Source organism: Hemitrygon akajei, chromosome 21, assembly GCF_048418815.1.
Source record: "Hemitrygon akajei chromosome 21, sHemAka1.3, whole genome shotgun sequence".
NCBI classification, from domain to species: Eukaryota; Metazoa; Chordata; class Chondrichthyes; order Myliobatiformes; family Dasyatidae; genus Hemitrygon; species Hemitrygon akajei.
Genome location: NC_133144.1, coordinates 28,595,228 through 28,610,808, shown reverse-complemented (window position 1 = coordinate 28,610,808; position 15,581 = coordinate 28,595,228). Strand labels below are relative to the sequence as shown.

At 43.6% G+C, this 15,581-nt stretch overlaps 1 protein-coding gene across 1 annotated transcript in view; it reads right to left on the bottom strand.

Moving 5' to 3' along the window:
* Nucleotides 1–1,874: 1,874 nt before the first annotated feature.
* The window catches only part of hcn4 (hyperpolarization activated cyclic nucleotide-gated potassium channel 4), a 494,535-nt gene continuing 480,828 nt past the window's right edge, over nucleotides 1,875–15,581 (bottom strand). Inside the window, exons 8-9 of the mRNA XM_073025811.1 lie at nucleotides 2,000–2,805; nucleotides 1,875–1,898 (exon numbers count right to left, since the gene is read on the bottom strand). Of these exons, the coding sequence (XP_072881912.1) occupies nucleotides 1,875–1,898; nucleotides 2,000–2,805 (830 nt within the window). The remainder of the gene's footprint in view (nucleotides 1,899–1,999; nucleotides 2,806–15,581) is intronic.

Below are 15,581 nucleotides of genomic sequence, written 5' to 3'. Positions count from 1 at the left end.
TCTTTGAAGAAGGATATCTCTGCTGTCCTGGAAAGGAAAACACATGTGATCAAGATGAAAGGACTGAGAAAAAGGAACAGCATTTTTACAGGAGACAGGGTGGGAAGAAGTATAATCAAGGTTGCTGTGGGAATTGGGAGTTTTATAAAATATGTTGGGAGCCAATTTATCTCCAGAGATGAAGACAGAGAGATTGAGAAAAGGAAGAGAGGTGTCAGAAGTGGACAAAGTGGATTTAAGTATTGGGCAGAAGTTGGAGGCAAAGTTGATGAAATTGATGAACTCAGCATGAGTGCATGAAGCAGCACCAACAGTCATCAACGTAGCAAAGGAAGAGCTGGACAGCATTACTAGGGAATGCTTAGTACAGGTTAGTAGGTTAATTGGTCACATAGGTGTAGTTGGAGGTGTGTATTTGTTGGGTGGGATTTGTTACTGTGCTGTATCTCTAAATAAAATCACAATGGTCATAAAAATGCACTTGATAACTAAGGCTCTTCAGGGAAGGAAAACATAACTCCAGACCCACTAATTGTCGCTGACTCTTAACACCTCAGTTCAGTGACATTTAGGGATGGATAAATAAATACTGGCATTGCCAGTGACATCCACATACTCTGATAAATAATTAATAAACAAAATGTTTTGATTTTACTGTGTTTGACTCCTGGTTGTGTGCAGAGTACATCTGCGTTATGACCGAGCTGACCTTCTCCTTGTCTTGACCCTAGCTGACGCACATTTTGCATATCAGTTACAATGGTATCCCAGAACATTCTGACCACTCCAAGTGTCTAAGAACAGAGATCTTCTCCCACTCTTGTAGATCTAACAGTATTCATTGATTCATATTTATTGAATTCACCTTACTTTAAGTCCTGTCTCTGGATTCATTATTCTTCCAATTGATGTTGTTCAATGATTCTGACCTTTAATGAAGCTACAAGAGTCATTAGCTACACTACTTCTTTCAAACAAAATAATATTTTAGTGTTCCTATGATCCTTCTATTAGTTCCAATGTGGCAAGAGGCTGTTCTTCCTTCATCTTCATCAGTTTACGCAGTTTATCAATTATCCATTCTCAACGTATGAAAAAACTTTATAAAATAATATGACACAAAACTATATCTCTAGATTAACTGATTATCTAAAAAAATCACAGTTATACAGAAGAAGAGTTATATATAATACATGACCTGTTAGTTCCTCACTTAACCTCACAAGTTAGAAGGAAGCTTAGATCGGACAGATTCCAAATCGGAACCAAAGCCTATTGATCCCTTCCGGGGAACGGTTTTGTCTTTAGGTAACGTTGGGAAATTAGCTACAGATGCTCCCGGTATTTGTCCTTGCGGTTGAGGTAAAGATCCTGAAGACATCTGCTTGGGTAGAGTCATACGCTCAGAGATGGAGCTGCAAGGTTTGTTCGGGCGTCCAGCCCGAGAAAATGTCGCTAAGCTCCCCCCAGATTCCCTTACTGAGGAAGGACTGCTCCGATGCAACGCTTGCGCCAACTCCTGGGGCAAAGAAGGCTGAGACGTGGAGATCATTTTAAGGTCCTGCGTGAGGCGTCCCATCGGCTGCGTGCTTTTGACAGTAACGATTTGCTGGAGCGGGGCTTGAGGCAAGAGGAGAGCAGTCGGGGAGCTTGACCCATCCGGGCGGTCGCACTGAAATGTTCGTGTAGCGCCCGGACTTTGAAGCGGGGGGCTCGGAGCGTGGGGGATGTAGGGCGAAGGTACGTTGCTGCCCGAGTGCTGTAACAGCGACCCGGCGGCTGAATGGCTGAGCTGTTCCCCTTGGACTTGGACCACGGGGCTCATGAGCTGTCCTACGCCTCCCTGTGGCCTTGGAAAGTGCGGCGACGGGGTTCTAGCGGCGGTTTGAGGCAGGTGGCTCAAACCGGGCAGAGGGGAAGCCACTCCGGCTTGGGCAAGTTGGCTAGGGCTGGCCAAGGGTGAGCTGCCTGCCCGTTGGGGACACTGCCTTAGCCCAACAGGCTGGGCGCTGCCCGCGTAGTGACGGTGTCCACTGTTCACCGGCGCCGCCTTGAGTGCCGGCTGGAGGGTGAGGCCGGGCGAGGAGTGGTGGATCCGGGCGAAAACCGGGGAGGACGAGCCCAAGGCGGGGGACTGGAGGGCGGAGACCGGCGAGCTGCCCAGAAGTTGCTGGAGCTGCCCCAGGCTGGGAGAAGGCGAGCCGGAGCCGGACCTGGAGCGCTGCGTTTGCCCCCGGCCGGCCGGCGCCCCTCCCGGGGCCACGCGAGTCGAGCCTCCGGTGGGCGAGGAAGCGCCGAGCTGCTGCATTTGGCTCAGGCCGCTGGAGGAGGACGAGCCACCCGCCAGCTGGTGGGTCTGGAACAGGGCAGCAGAGGGCGACTCGGCACGGGGGGTCTGCAGCTGAGATGGGGTGGCGGATGGGGAGCCTGCCGACGAAGGTCCCGGGGTGGAGGCGGGGTGCTGCGCTTTCTTAAGCTGGCTCGGCGTCTGTCCTGATTGCTGCCCCAGGGAACCCAGGATGGACAGCGGCGGCTGGAACATGCCCCCGGGGAGGCGCGGGTGGTGGTGAGTGAGGGCGATGGCCACCGACGTGGTGGCGGCGGCCGCTTGCAGTGGCGCTTGCACCAGGGGCGTCCAGATGACCGGTGCTGGTGTGGAGACGGCGGCTGCCGGCTTCTGCACGCTCTGCGCCATCTCCCGGTCGTGCTGCACGATCTGCTGAATGATCTCGCTCTCCTGATAGTTTAGAGCACCCGAGTTGAGGTCGTTCTGCACCTTGTGCAACAAGATGCTGTTTTTCTTTCCTGCCAAAATAACATGTAGGAAAACGTTAGATATTTGTTCCAGCTAAAGGCCTGAAGTTCACTCACCTCTGATTGTTTCTACTGCAAGAGTGAATATTGCTTCAGGGAGGTGCTGCCCCTCTATAGATGCTGCATATCCTGCTCCTTCTCCATTTTATGTTTCTGTGCATTGATACTAAATGAGCTGGAGATCAGAGATGGCTGGAGACACAAGGGACTGCAATTGTAGAAACCTCTAAGGGAAATCAGTGGATCAGACAGCATCTGTGGAGCCAGTTTGAGACCCTGCATCAGTACCGGCTGCAGAATCTTGACCCCAATCACCAGCTTTCCCTTTGAAAGTACCTGACTGGTTGCATTATGCCCTAGCATGGCAATTCTAGCATACAGGAACGGTAGAATCTGCAGAGAGTATTGAGCACGGCCCTGGAGAAGGTGGCTGAAACATATGGGCATTATCATGGGCATATCTTTCCCTGTCAACGACAGCTGCTCTAGTACACACTGTTTCCAGAAGGCAGCGTCAAGTATTCCTGTCATCGGGGCAGTGCCCCTTTCTTGTGCTGCTTTCAGGCAGTCGGTACACACGCCTGAAGACCCACACCACTTGAGGAACCTGCACAACCTTGATCCCACCTCAGCAATGTTACACTACAGACCACCTCTTGTGCTACCATAAACTTATCTTCTACTGTCTTGCTTCTGTACAGTCTTTTTTTCTACTGTGTGGTATAACGGGTGCCACGGTAGCATAGCGGCTAGCACAATACTGTTACAGCTGAGGGCATCGGAGTGTGGAATTCAGTCCCAGTGACCTCTGTGAGGGGTCTCTGTCCACCCCGTTGAATGCATGGGTTTTCTCCAGATCCTTTGATTAACTCCCACAGTCCAAAGACATACCGGTCTGGTTAATTAGTCATGGTAAATTATCCCGTGATTAGGTTAGGGTTAAATCGGGATTGTCAAGGGTTACTGGGCAGTGCAGCTTAGCAGCCGGAAGGGTCTATTCTAAACTTTATCTCTAAATATAAATAAATAATATTGTGTTTAATTTACATGCAGGGTATTGTCTGTACCAACGTGCCCGTGTTGCTGCTGAGGGAAGTACTTTTTAATGGTAATGTATCTCACTGTATTTGTGCACATGATAATAAACTTGACTTGAGATGCTGCTCGAGCAGCTGAGTTTCTCCAGCAGCTTGTTTTCTGCATCAGGCTCAGTGTATCTGATCTGCTGCTTTGCCACTGGACTCGACATTGACGCAGTGTTGGGACAGGAATATTATAGAGTGGATACAGCACAGGAACACGTCCTTTGGCTCATCAGTTACACACTGACCATCAATAACCCATTTTCAAAATCCTATACCATTTCCATTTTATTCTCACCACACTAAAATACCCCTCTCCTACACACTGGGCAATTCAATCTACCGGCCTGTACGATGTTAGATTGAGGGAAGAAACTGCAGCATTCAGAGGAATTCAACATAATCACAAGGAGAACGTACAAACTCGACACAGGCAGCACTACTATCTTGAGAAAAGGAGCAGGATATGCTTCACATGTGGCCCCTCCACTTCGTGTCACCCATGGCTGGTTTAGCTACAATAGCCCCATTCATTTGAATGAATTTGCCAACCCTGATTAGACAGATAAGTAGTGTGTGTTTAAGCCAAGTTTTCAGTGACATTGAAAATAATTTTTCAGTTTAAGCTTAACTCAAAGTCTGGAATGAGTTGTATTTCACTGCATATTCCATTTGCCAATAAATTTCTTCAAATGTATTTTGCATGAAATGTGAGCTGGTGATACTGAGGCACTACTATATGATAGGCATGCAGGAACATGCTGAATAAATCCTACTGCTCTAATAATGCCTACACAATATGCTTATCCTTCCATTCCCTGCACACTCACTTGCCTATCTAAGAGTTTCTAAAATGGCTCTATTTGCCTTCACCACCACCCAAGCAGCACATTCCAGCACCCACCAATCTCTGTAAAATAAAATAACTTGCCTCGCACATCTCCTTTAAACATTCTCCCTCCCTTAAGCGTATGTTCTTTAGTATTTGATACGTGTAACTTGTTTTAAAAGTTCTGACTGCCTGCCCTGTCCCTGCCTCTCATACTTTTATATTCTTCTATCAGGTTTCTCAGTCCCTGCTGCTCCAAAGAAAACGAGAGGTACGTCACCTCATATTCCGCCAGGTAGTCCACAACCCAACACCATGGACGTTGAACTCTTTAGGTTAAGGTTACCTAACGTTCATGGGTTGGTTCAATGTCCTTTCAGAAATCTGATGGCAGAGGGGAAGAAGCTATTCCTAAAATGCTTAGTGTGTGTCTTCAGGGTCCTGTACCTCCTCTGATGGTATTAATGAGAAGATAGCCTGTCCTAGGCGATGGGGGTCCTTAATGATAGATGCTGCCTTTTTAAGCTCTTATTCATAGATCTTAACCTATGCAATGTTATAACTATGTGCCTTTACCCAATTAGTTCTGAGCCATTGATTTAAGTTGGAGTAGGTTTTCACAGGTACTTAGAGTGCTGATAAATTACAGAAGTGACCTTTTTTCACCACTAAACCTACACTGTTTCCTGTTTATTTGGTGGTAACTTTCTTCACCAGTTCCTTTCATCAATATAGTGTTTGTACTTTCCAAAGGGAGAATAATTTGCATCTGGGATCCTGGTTAAATTACCCATGTTCCAAGTAGGAATTCTGCATCTGCTACATAGGCTGGTCTGTCCAATTTGTAACTTCACAATGTAAGACCATTGTCATCATTCCAGACAATGGGAAGGAACCTTTAACCTTCCACCAAAATACCTCTTGATCATTGATCTGGAAAGTATGCCTGAAAATTCAATTGAGTAAATGTGTCCTTTTTCAGGCTGATAAACACAACACATTCTTCAGATACTCGAGGAACTCAGCAGGATAGGCAGTACCCATGGACGTTTTGGGCCAACACCCTTGATCAGGACTGCAAAGGGAAGGGCAGTAGCCAGAATAAGAAAAAGGGAAGAGAAGCCTCTCCACCAATAATTGTACAAGCTGGCAGGTGGTTGGTGGAAGACTTAAAAGGAAGGTATCTGAAAGAAGAGGGCAATGGACCATAGGAGAAAGGGGAGGAAGAGGGGCACCAAAGGAAGGTGATGGGCAGGTGAGGAGAAGGGGGAAGAGTGGAGCTGAACTGGAGAATGGAAAAGGAGAGAAGGGGGACAGGTAGACATTACAGGAAGTAATTTTTATTCAAACTTATGCAATTCAAAATTGTTCATCCAGGGGTGAATCTTGGCAGCGAATATCTCTGGCTTGTTTTCCACCAGTTGTAAATTCAACCAGACAGTTCTACAACACATATCTCTGGTTTCGCCAAATCCAAATGGATTTTGACAAGCCTCTCCACCAATAATTCCATGGATGCTTGTCCTCCAGTTGTATATATTCCAGTTATAAAATAAGAAGCTTGCAACTTCTGTTCTAAGTTTCATTTCCTACCCCCTTTCTTTTGCCCATACATTGTGCTTTAAACTGCCCTTTCTGCCAAACTATTTGAAGATGGGTCATGTGGAGCTGTGTACCCAGCCTTGACTTAATCGGAAGAATTTGGCAAACTCAGCAACAGTGAACTATCTTCTGTTGTCTTTCACAAGCACCCCCAGGAAAAGACATATATACAGTCAGGAGAAAATTTGCAGATGCTGGAAATCCAAAGCAATGCAACAAAATGCTGGAGGAACTCAACAGGAAGCATCTATGGAAATGAGTACACAAGTCCTGATGAAATGTCTTGGCCTGAAACGTTGACTGGTTACTCTTTTCCACAGATGCTGTCTGGACTGCTGAGTTCCTCCAGCAGTTTGTATGTGTTGCTTTTGATACACACGCAATGGCCACTTTAGTAGCTACGCCTGTACACCTGCTTGTTGATTCATATATCTAATTAGCCCATCATGTGGCAGCAATTCAATGCATAAAAGTATGCAGATATAGTCAAGAGGTTCTTTTGTTGATCAGATCAAACATAAGAATGGGGAAGAAATGTGATCTAAGTGACTTGAACCGTGGAATGACGGGGTGGTTTGAGTATCTCAGAAACTGCTGATCTCCAGGGATTTTCACACACAATGGTCTCTAGAGTTTAGAGAGGATAGTGCAAGAAACATAAACAAAATCCAGTGAGTGGCCGTTCTGTGGGTGAAAATGTGTTGTTAATGAGAGGGGTCAGAGGCCAGACTAGTTCAAGCTGACAGTAACTCAAATAACCACACATTCCAATAGAGTACCTCTGAACACAAAACACATTGAAACTCTAAGTGGATGGGCTACAGCAGGAGAAGACCATGAACATACACTCAGTAGCCACTTTATTAGGTAAAGGAGGTATCTAATACAGTGAGCACTGAGTGTATACTGTATGTGGCAGCAACACAATACACAAAAGCCATCGGGAAAGGGATACAGAAGCCTTAGGTTGCACTTCACCATATTGAGAAACAGTTATTACTCTACAACCGTCCGGCTCCTGAACCAGCGTGGATAACTTCACTCTCATCAACAATGAACTAATTCTTTTATATATCATTTCAATGTATATACTTTTTTAATATAATGCACTGTACTGCTATCGCAAAGCAACAAATTTCTCAACATCTCTCAGTTATAATATTCCTGATTCCGAAGAGTTATTTTTCCACCAAAATCTGAGAGATCAGGGCTGTTTTTTTTAATTAACAAACCTTCTGCTAACCCATGTTCGGAATGTGCATTTAATTTGTTATTTAAACAGCTCAGGATAGATAATAACGACTTAGGAGGCTGGCAGGTTTCTGAGGTCTAAAACGTTGCTGAAAGTACATTAAGAACTCTGGCCTGTGTGTAAATGGATGTAAACAGCCAGGCTTTGGATTAAGCCTAACTCATTAGCTGATAGACCTACAAAAAGTAAAAATTAGGATAAAGCTTCAAAGAGTACGAAGCATTGCCTGATTGATTAAGCATACCATTCAGCAGTTTGCTTTTCTCTTGCTGAACGTTGTGCTAAAATTATATTTGAGAAATAACATTTTGCAAAAAATAATGGGGCTGCCAGTATTAAATATTTATGAAATTCAACTTTCCCTGACCCAGAGGAATTAGCATTTCTTATATATTATTTGCTCTGTAGGTTGCTAACATGAGGAAAGGAATAATTCCAGTTACTTCAGACAAGTGATCTGACATCAGTAGCAGGGGAGTTTTTCAGGAATAAATATCTGGAATAAAATTAATTGTCACTTGCATTGGTAAATGACAGGAAGAAGTGTGGTAGGACTTTTGTTCTAAGTTTCTAAAGGATAAGAATGTCGAGCAAATTGGGTTCCATTTAGTGAATTGGGCAGTGAGGTGAAGGTGTCCTCACCTTTTGCTATGTCCAGTTATCGGTAACTTCTCGTAGGTCCAACCCCAAAGGCAGCACACAGTGCCTCTATCAGTGAATTGAGCCAGATGTCAGCTATTCCTGGCTCAGACTATCTCTGATATGTACTTGCTAGTGTGAAAGCTGACATATTATGATGGTTGTGTTTCAACAGCCTCCAACCTTATGGAATGAACATTGATTTTTCTACCTATTAATTCTACCTCCCCCCTTCACTCTTCTTCCATTCTCCAGTCTGGCTCTCCTCTTACCTCTTCTCCTCAGTTGCCTATCACCTCTCCATGGTGCCCCTCCCTCTTCCCTTCCTCTATCCTCTCCTATCATATTCTTTCTTCTTCAGCCCTTTACCTTTTCCACCTATCAACGCCCGGCTTCTCACTTCATCCTCCCTCTCCCATCCACCTACTTACCCCCTCACTTGACTTCACCAATCATCTTCTAGCTTGTACTCTTTCCCCCCCCCCCCGCACCTTTTTATGCTGGCTTCTTCACCCTTCCTTTCCAGTCCTGATGAAGGGTATTGACAGGAAACATTGACTGTATATTCCTTTTCATAGATGCAGCTTGACCTGCTGAATTCCTCCAGCATTTTGTGTGTTACATTGCTGATGGGATACCTGATCTTAAGCTTTGCTGCTGGATTCAAGAGCAGAGCACTGAAATGCTAAGGAAAAGGTCCATGTATGCATTGCACTTGTCTCCCTCAGCTTCAATCCAGGGAGGTTAGAATATAGAAGATTATATTGTAGTGGCAGGAATTGAACCCCAATCAGTAATCATTGACACTGTTTCACTATTGCTTCCTCTACATGCAGGCTAGCACTCAGGTGGAAACCCCATGGGCAAAGACAGGTGCACGCACGATTGAATTATTCTACACTTCTAAACATTTTTATGGTGTTTTAATTGCTTTTATAATTGATTCAATAGTTGACTAGTTCTTAAATATCTCATTCAGAGACATTGGCAAAAAGTCCACAATGTATTCCAGAAAGCAAGGTGTCAAAAGGCTAACAACACATTATACACGCAGGGTTTCAGAATCCACCATCCAAGGCTTATTTGTTTTGATCACAGTTCACCTCGTGTTGTCAGCCCGTTGTAATAAGGCAAGTCTTTTGACCTTATGCATTCAGAAGAGGTGGGAGGTGTGTTAAGCTTGGGCAGCGGGCTGAATCCAGCACAGGTAGGCTCCATCATTAGCTAACATTAACCCATTGAATGCCGAGAGAGCTTCACCACATAATGTCAAATATTATGTTGGTTAACTAGCTTTCATTTTCAGCCATCGTGCATTGCCTAAACTTAGTATTGACATTTTTTTCAAATACAGAGCACCAAATGCCCTTCTTTACACATTAGGCGGGGCATGGATTAAGAAATGACTGGGCATCACATGCCAGGTCATGAGACCCTGACTTTAGAATGTACTGATTGCCATTTGATATCTCCCATTGACAAATGTTTTATCTTTTAAACGACTCTGTAAGAGATATTAAAGAATGAATTAAATTAATGTAACTAATTAAAATATGTATTTGTATAAATCATTAAAATACTATAAAATGCTGCAGTAAATGATTTGAACAACAAGGATATTGAAGTGCGTATCTGTTTCTGGGCTGTTCCTTCTCAAAGATGCAGCCAGAATCTCATCTATATACAGTACCTGCTCCTGGTATTAATGGAGACACAGGAGATCGCAGATGTTGGAATCTGAGGCAAAAGAAGAACAGCGCTTCATATTCCACTTGTGTGGTCCACAGTCCAACAAAATGAGTACTGAATTTGCCCCATCTGTCCATTTTCTCTCTTTCTGATCTACCCAGTTCCTCCTACACCCATCCTAGTCTTTCATGACCCTGTTTCTTTCTTCCTTCTCCATCCGCTCCATCTACCCATCACCCACACATTCTCCCCACTGGCTTCCCTCCCCAGTTACCCACCACAGCTTCCTTATTTGCTTCACCTTCCTAACTTATCAAGATTCCATCTTCTGTACCCCTTTTGACACCTCCATCTATCATTTATTCCAGCCTCTGTCACTGTTTCCACCCTTCCCTCTGCCTATCTTCCTATCACGCCTTCTCAGCAGAATCCGCCTATCACTCACCAGCTCTTGCTCCGCTCCTTCCCCTCACCTGTTTGTACCGGCTATCTGCCCTCTCTCAGTCAAATTGAAGGGTCGCAACCTAAAATATTGATTGTCCATTTCCTGCCACAGATGCTGCTTGATCTGCTGAAAAGGTGGGGCAGTATTAATGGCTCTTGTCCATTGAGTGGGACCTGGACACCATGGCATAACAGCTTGCTGCACAAAGGCTTCCTGGACCCAATCAAAAAGTCTGTTGTTACAGCCAGCCCCTCATCCGATCATGTGGTCGGGTCAGAGGAAAGCCCACCCCCAAATTGACAACTCTCGATCGACGGCAAAGTATAGCCCCGCCACCTGTCAAAGCTGTCAAAATTTTACCATGCTACTAACTCAACTTGCCATTCAAAAATTTCTTGACAGTGAAATAAATGATCAAAATAGTTGAATATATTAAAAAAGATTAATTAGCTAAAATGATTAAAAATAAGAGCAAAGGCAATTAACGGAAAAAGAATAACTTGCTTCATTGTTTGTCTGTTCCACCCAGGTAGAAAATGAGGATCTTACAGACCTAGTGCCTAGTGGGATTCAGATAGATGTCCTGGCTTAAATATGAGAAGTTCCAGCAAGTTTCCGCTATACCACTGGAACCCATTCGGACTTCAGTGCCAAGGCATAGTGAAATTCACCAGAGCAAATATTAAATATGCAATCACAGAAATTGTGAATTCATTGGTAATTATGCAGATGAATACTACCAAGTTATTGTGGATCTGCCAATATTTATTAGCATGCCCAGCATCATGGTTTCTCCAGAAATAAACTAAATACTCAAGTGTTTTGGCAAATTTGCCATCTGATTATAAGTATCACATATAGTGAATGCATTAGCAATTTATTAATTCAAAATATCCTCCAGAAGTACACAATGAAGTTTACCATTCAGCAATCCCAAAAGCCAAACATTAAAGCTTTAAGACTAAGGAAGCTACTTAAACCATTGAGACCATGCCACAGTGTAGTCCAAGGAATGCCATTCCTTCTGTATTGTATTCCCAGTAATCCATTCTCGCTCTTGTGCTTGTTCACTCTCATAGATTCTCTTATACAATCAATCTGCACTTGGGATAACTGCAGCAGATTAACCTATCAGCCTTTGGGATTCAGAGGAAACTGGAGCACAGTCATCCATAGGGAGAATCTACAAACTCCATAGCATTGGGACCAGAGGTGTGATGCAGCAAGGGTTGTGCTGTGACTGGGGGGGTGGGGTGGGGTGGCAGTCCCAGGTATCACTATGTTTTCAGTTCCCACATAGCATGCTCACAACGTACCAGCCCTAATCCTAATTGTGCATCTTTGGAATGTAGGAGGAAACCGGAGAACTTGTAGGAAACCTGTGTAGTCATGATGGCAATGTAGAAAAGCCTTACAGACAGCAGTAGGAATTGAAGTGTGCTAACTTCTGCACTCCGTGCCTCAGCCTATGAAAGCAAACATTCCAGATGCCTTCTTTGCATCTCCACAAACCCATGTTGCCACTTTCAATGAGCTTTGAACTTGTACTTCAAGGTGTCTCTGTACATCAATGTTTATAAGGTCTCTATCTTTACGTGTCCTACCAAAATTTGACCACCTGAAATGCAAACCTCACAATTGTCCAGACTATATTCAGTTTGCCACCTCTCTGCCCAAATTTCCAGCTGATCTATCTCCCATTGAATCCTCAGACAACCACCTGCATCATCTATGAACAACTTTTGTCTTGTCTGCAAACTTTCTAATCATAGCCCCTACGAGTCATTTATACTGTCATTATAACAAGGTCTCACCTCTCATCCCTGAGGTGCACCACTTATTGTGGACTTCCAGTCACTTACATCAGGCCAGATCACTTACAAGAATCACAGAATCATGGAATGAAGTAATGGAATTGTTACAACGCAAAAGAAGGCCATTCAGTCTATCAAGTCAATGCTGATCCTAGTACAAAATTTTACTCTGTCTCATTCCACTGATCTCTTCCTCTTATCCCCAAAGATCATTTTCATACAGAGATCTATCCCATTCCCCCCCAAAAGCTTTGACTGATTCTGTGGCCATCAGCTCTAAAGACAATGAGTTCTTAATCTTAAATCCTTGCTGAATAAAAAAAAATTGACTCTCATGGGTAATTTTTCACAACATTCTTGTATCTATTGACACAGATTTTAAATGTTTCCTTTGTCTTCTCTCTATTTACTTATCTTTCCTGAACCAGTACCTCTGTTCTTGATCAATAGAACTGCATGTGCTATGTACCAGATTCTCTTTTTAAGCTCTGCTTTTTTTCCCAAATGCCTTTGACTCTGAATGGATGTGGAAAAGATTATGCATTATTGGTATATGTAGTTCTAACAAAAGGTCTCATCCTAAAACATCGAGTTTTTATTCTTTCCATAGATGCTGCCTGACCTGCAGAGTTCCTCCAGCATTTTGTGTGTGTTCCTCTGGATTTCCAGCATCTGCTGAATCCCTTGTGTTTATACGTATTTAGGCCTAGTTTGGCTTCAGATTGGTTGTGCTGGGTTGGGATCATGCCAGCTTATGCCTGAGCTGAACAGTCTGACAAGTCAGTTCTTTGAAACTACAACTAGCTACCACACTGAAACAAAAACTAACATGAAGCCCAAGGGGTTAAACCAACAATGTTTCATCACAATGTTATGCATAGCCTGTGAGGATCACCCTAAGTAATCAACTCCATTAGTCATGAAAATAAATTATCTCAGCCTAGTTAATAATTTAAATACCATTTGATTACACATCTATAATGGTGAAAATTATGTTTTGGAGCACCAATTGATTGGTGAGGAAGAAGATGAATTTCCAATTGGATTCCAGTGTATGTGCTTAGAGTGAACTTTGGGATGATGGGATTCTTAATAGGAGAGAGTAAGATCAGCCGATACTAACAGGAGACTAGGGAAGGGGTCACCAACTTGGGGCCCACGAACCTCTTGGTTAATAGTAGGAGTCCATGGCATAAAACGGTTGGGAACCCCTGGATAAAGGGGATAATCAGTCTAACAGGGACTGATTAGGGATTATCTGCATTCTCCAGGTTCCCAGTTTGCAACTTGTGGTCTAACCCCTTCTCATACACTGATCACTGCTATATTCTGAACCAGTCCCTTTCTTCATCCAACGCCTCAATCCATAAGCCATTTCAACACTTGAGTCTGCAATTCTTGACCCTGCAAACTTCCTGGAGCCCTATTCACAGCCCCAGTCACTCTCCCCCAGTATGAATCCATGATCATGTGATCAATGACCCTTACTTATTCCCCCCTGATACAACATCCCATACCAAACACTGAACTGCACTTCTTCCTCCCACTCCCCCATCCCCAGTGCAACTCCCTCTGCACATCCCACAAAGCAAAACTGCACAGAGCTTTGCAAGGCCTCCTCTACTGCCGCTATGCGGCTACTCTCAGACTGGAGGAACAACACTGCATTTTCTGTCTAGGTGGCTTCCAAATTAATGGCATGAACATTGATTTCTCTAACTTACAGTAATTTCTCTCCCTTTCCCCTTCTCTTTTTTTCCATTCCCTATTCTGGCTCCCTTTTTAGCTTTTCCATTCTCCTCACCTGCCGATCCCTTTCCTTAGTTGACTCCTTCCCTCCTTCACCTTCTTCCATGGTCCACTCTATCAGATTTCTTCTGCCCTTCACCTTTTCTATCTAATGCCTCCCAGCTTCTCACTTCATTCCCCTCCCCTTCCCCCACCTACTCATCTTCTCCCTCACCTATCACCTGCCACTTTGTACTCCAGACCCATCTTCTTTATCTGGCTTCTTCCTCCTTCCTTTCCAGTCCTGATGAAAATTCTCAGGCTGAAACGTTGACAATTTATTCCCCTCCAGAAATACTACCAGACCTGCTCAGTTCCTCCAGCATTTTGTGTGTGTTGCTTTGGGTGCTACTGAATTTTGAGTGGTGAGTCCACAGCCAAGATGGTTGCTGGCACAATCTATGATGACTGAATTAAACGTCCCTGTAGGTGTCAATAAATTCCTTTTGTTTTAGTGTCAAGGAATGGCTTGCCTCTCAAAAAAATCCCTTTCAGAGTCCAACAAAGAAACTCCAGTACTCAATCAACAGCCAGAAGCAAGTTTAGAATGTGATAAGCCACAGTGATCCACTTAGAGTAGCCTAGATAATGTACATGTTACTCTGTTGCTAGGTAAAATGATATATTATAACACTGGCATTTCTGAATTCTGAAATAATCTTCTGGTCAATCCAAGAAATGGAACATTCCTTGCCCATCAGAAAAAAATAGATAAATAAAAGAATTGTAAGTAAATCTGTCACATTTGTAAAACAATTCAGAAATTGTGAATATACTCAAGAAAATTTTAAATGTCTTGTCGCAACCATTAGTTACTTAATTATGCACCAATACTGATAGCAGTCTGCAGGTATGAATTATTTGCCTAGAAGTTTATTCTTGGTTATACACAAGTTGTGAAACATTGGTATTGGCTTGGTTTATATTGAAGAATGAATCTTGGAAGTAGAGTACAATGCACTGATACAGCTTGGTTTGTTTGGCACTTCTGACATTCTGAGCAATTAGGACTGACTTGCTCCTTGTGAATGCTGCATGGCCCATTAAATAATTCAAATCTTTTCTGCCTTTATTACGGTTTTTCAACCTCCACAGTATTTTGTGTATGTATTATGTTAAACCTTTGAGATGCGGGTCATCGTAAGCAGGATTCAGAAAGTGATCTGCTATATGAAAGTAAAATAAAATTTTACTTTCATACTGTCTTGCTCTGTGAACAGAGGAACAACTTAATTCCAAGCTGATGGCATGAACATCAATTTCTCTATCTTCAAGTAACCATTCCCCTTTGTTTCCCTCTCCACCTCCACCCCTTTTTCATTTTCCTTCCTACTGGTGACCCTCTTATTCGTTTCCCTCTCCTTCCCCACCCCCATGACCTGCTCATCACCACCACATGGTTCCCCACCTCCTTCCCTTTATTCCACTGTCTACCCTATCTGTGCTCTTCATTACCTTAGTCCTTAGTGTCTGATACTTCAGAGAAAACACCAAATGTGCCCACGCTCTGCTTAACAGTTATTCCCTCTCATCCAGGAAGCATCTTGATAACCTCTTCTGCAGCCTTTCCAAAGCCTCCACATCTTTCCTATAATGGGATGACCAATGTTGCATAGAATATTCCAAG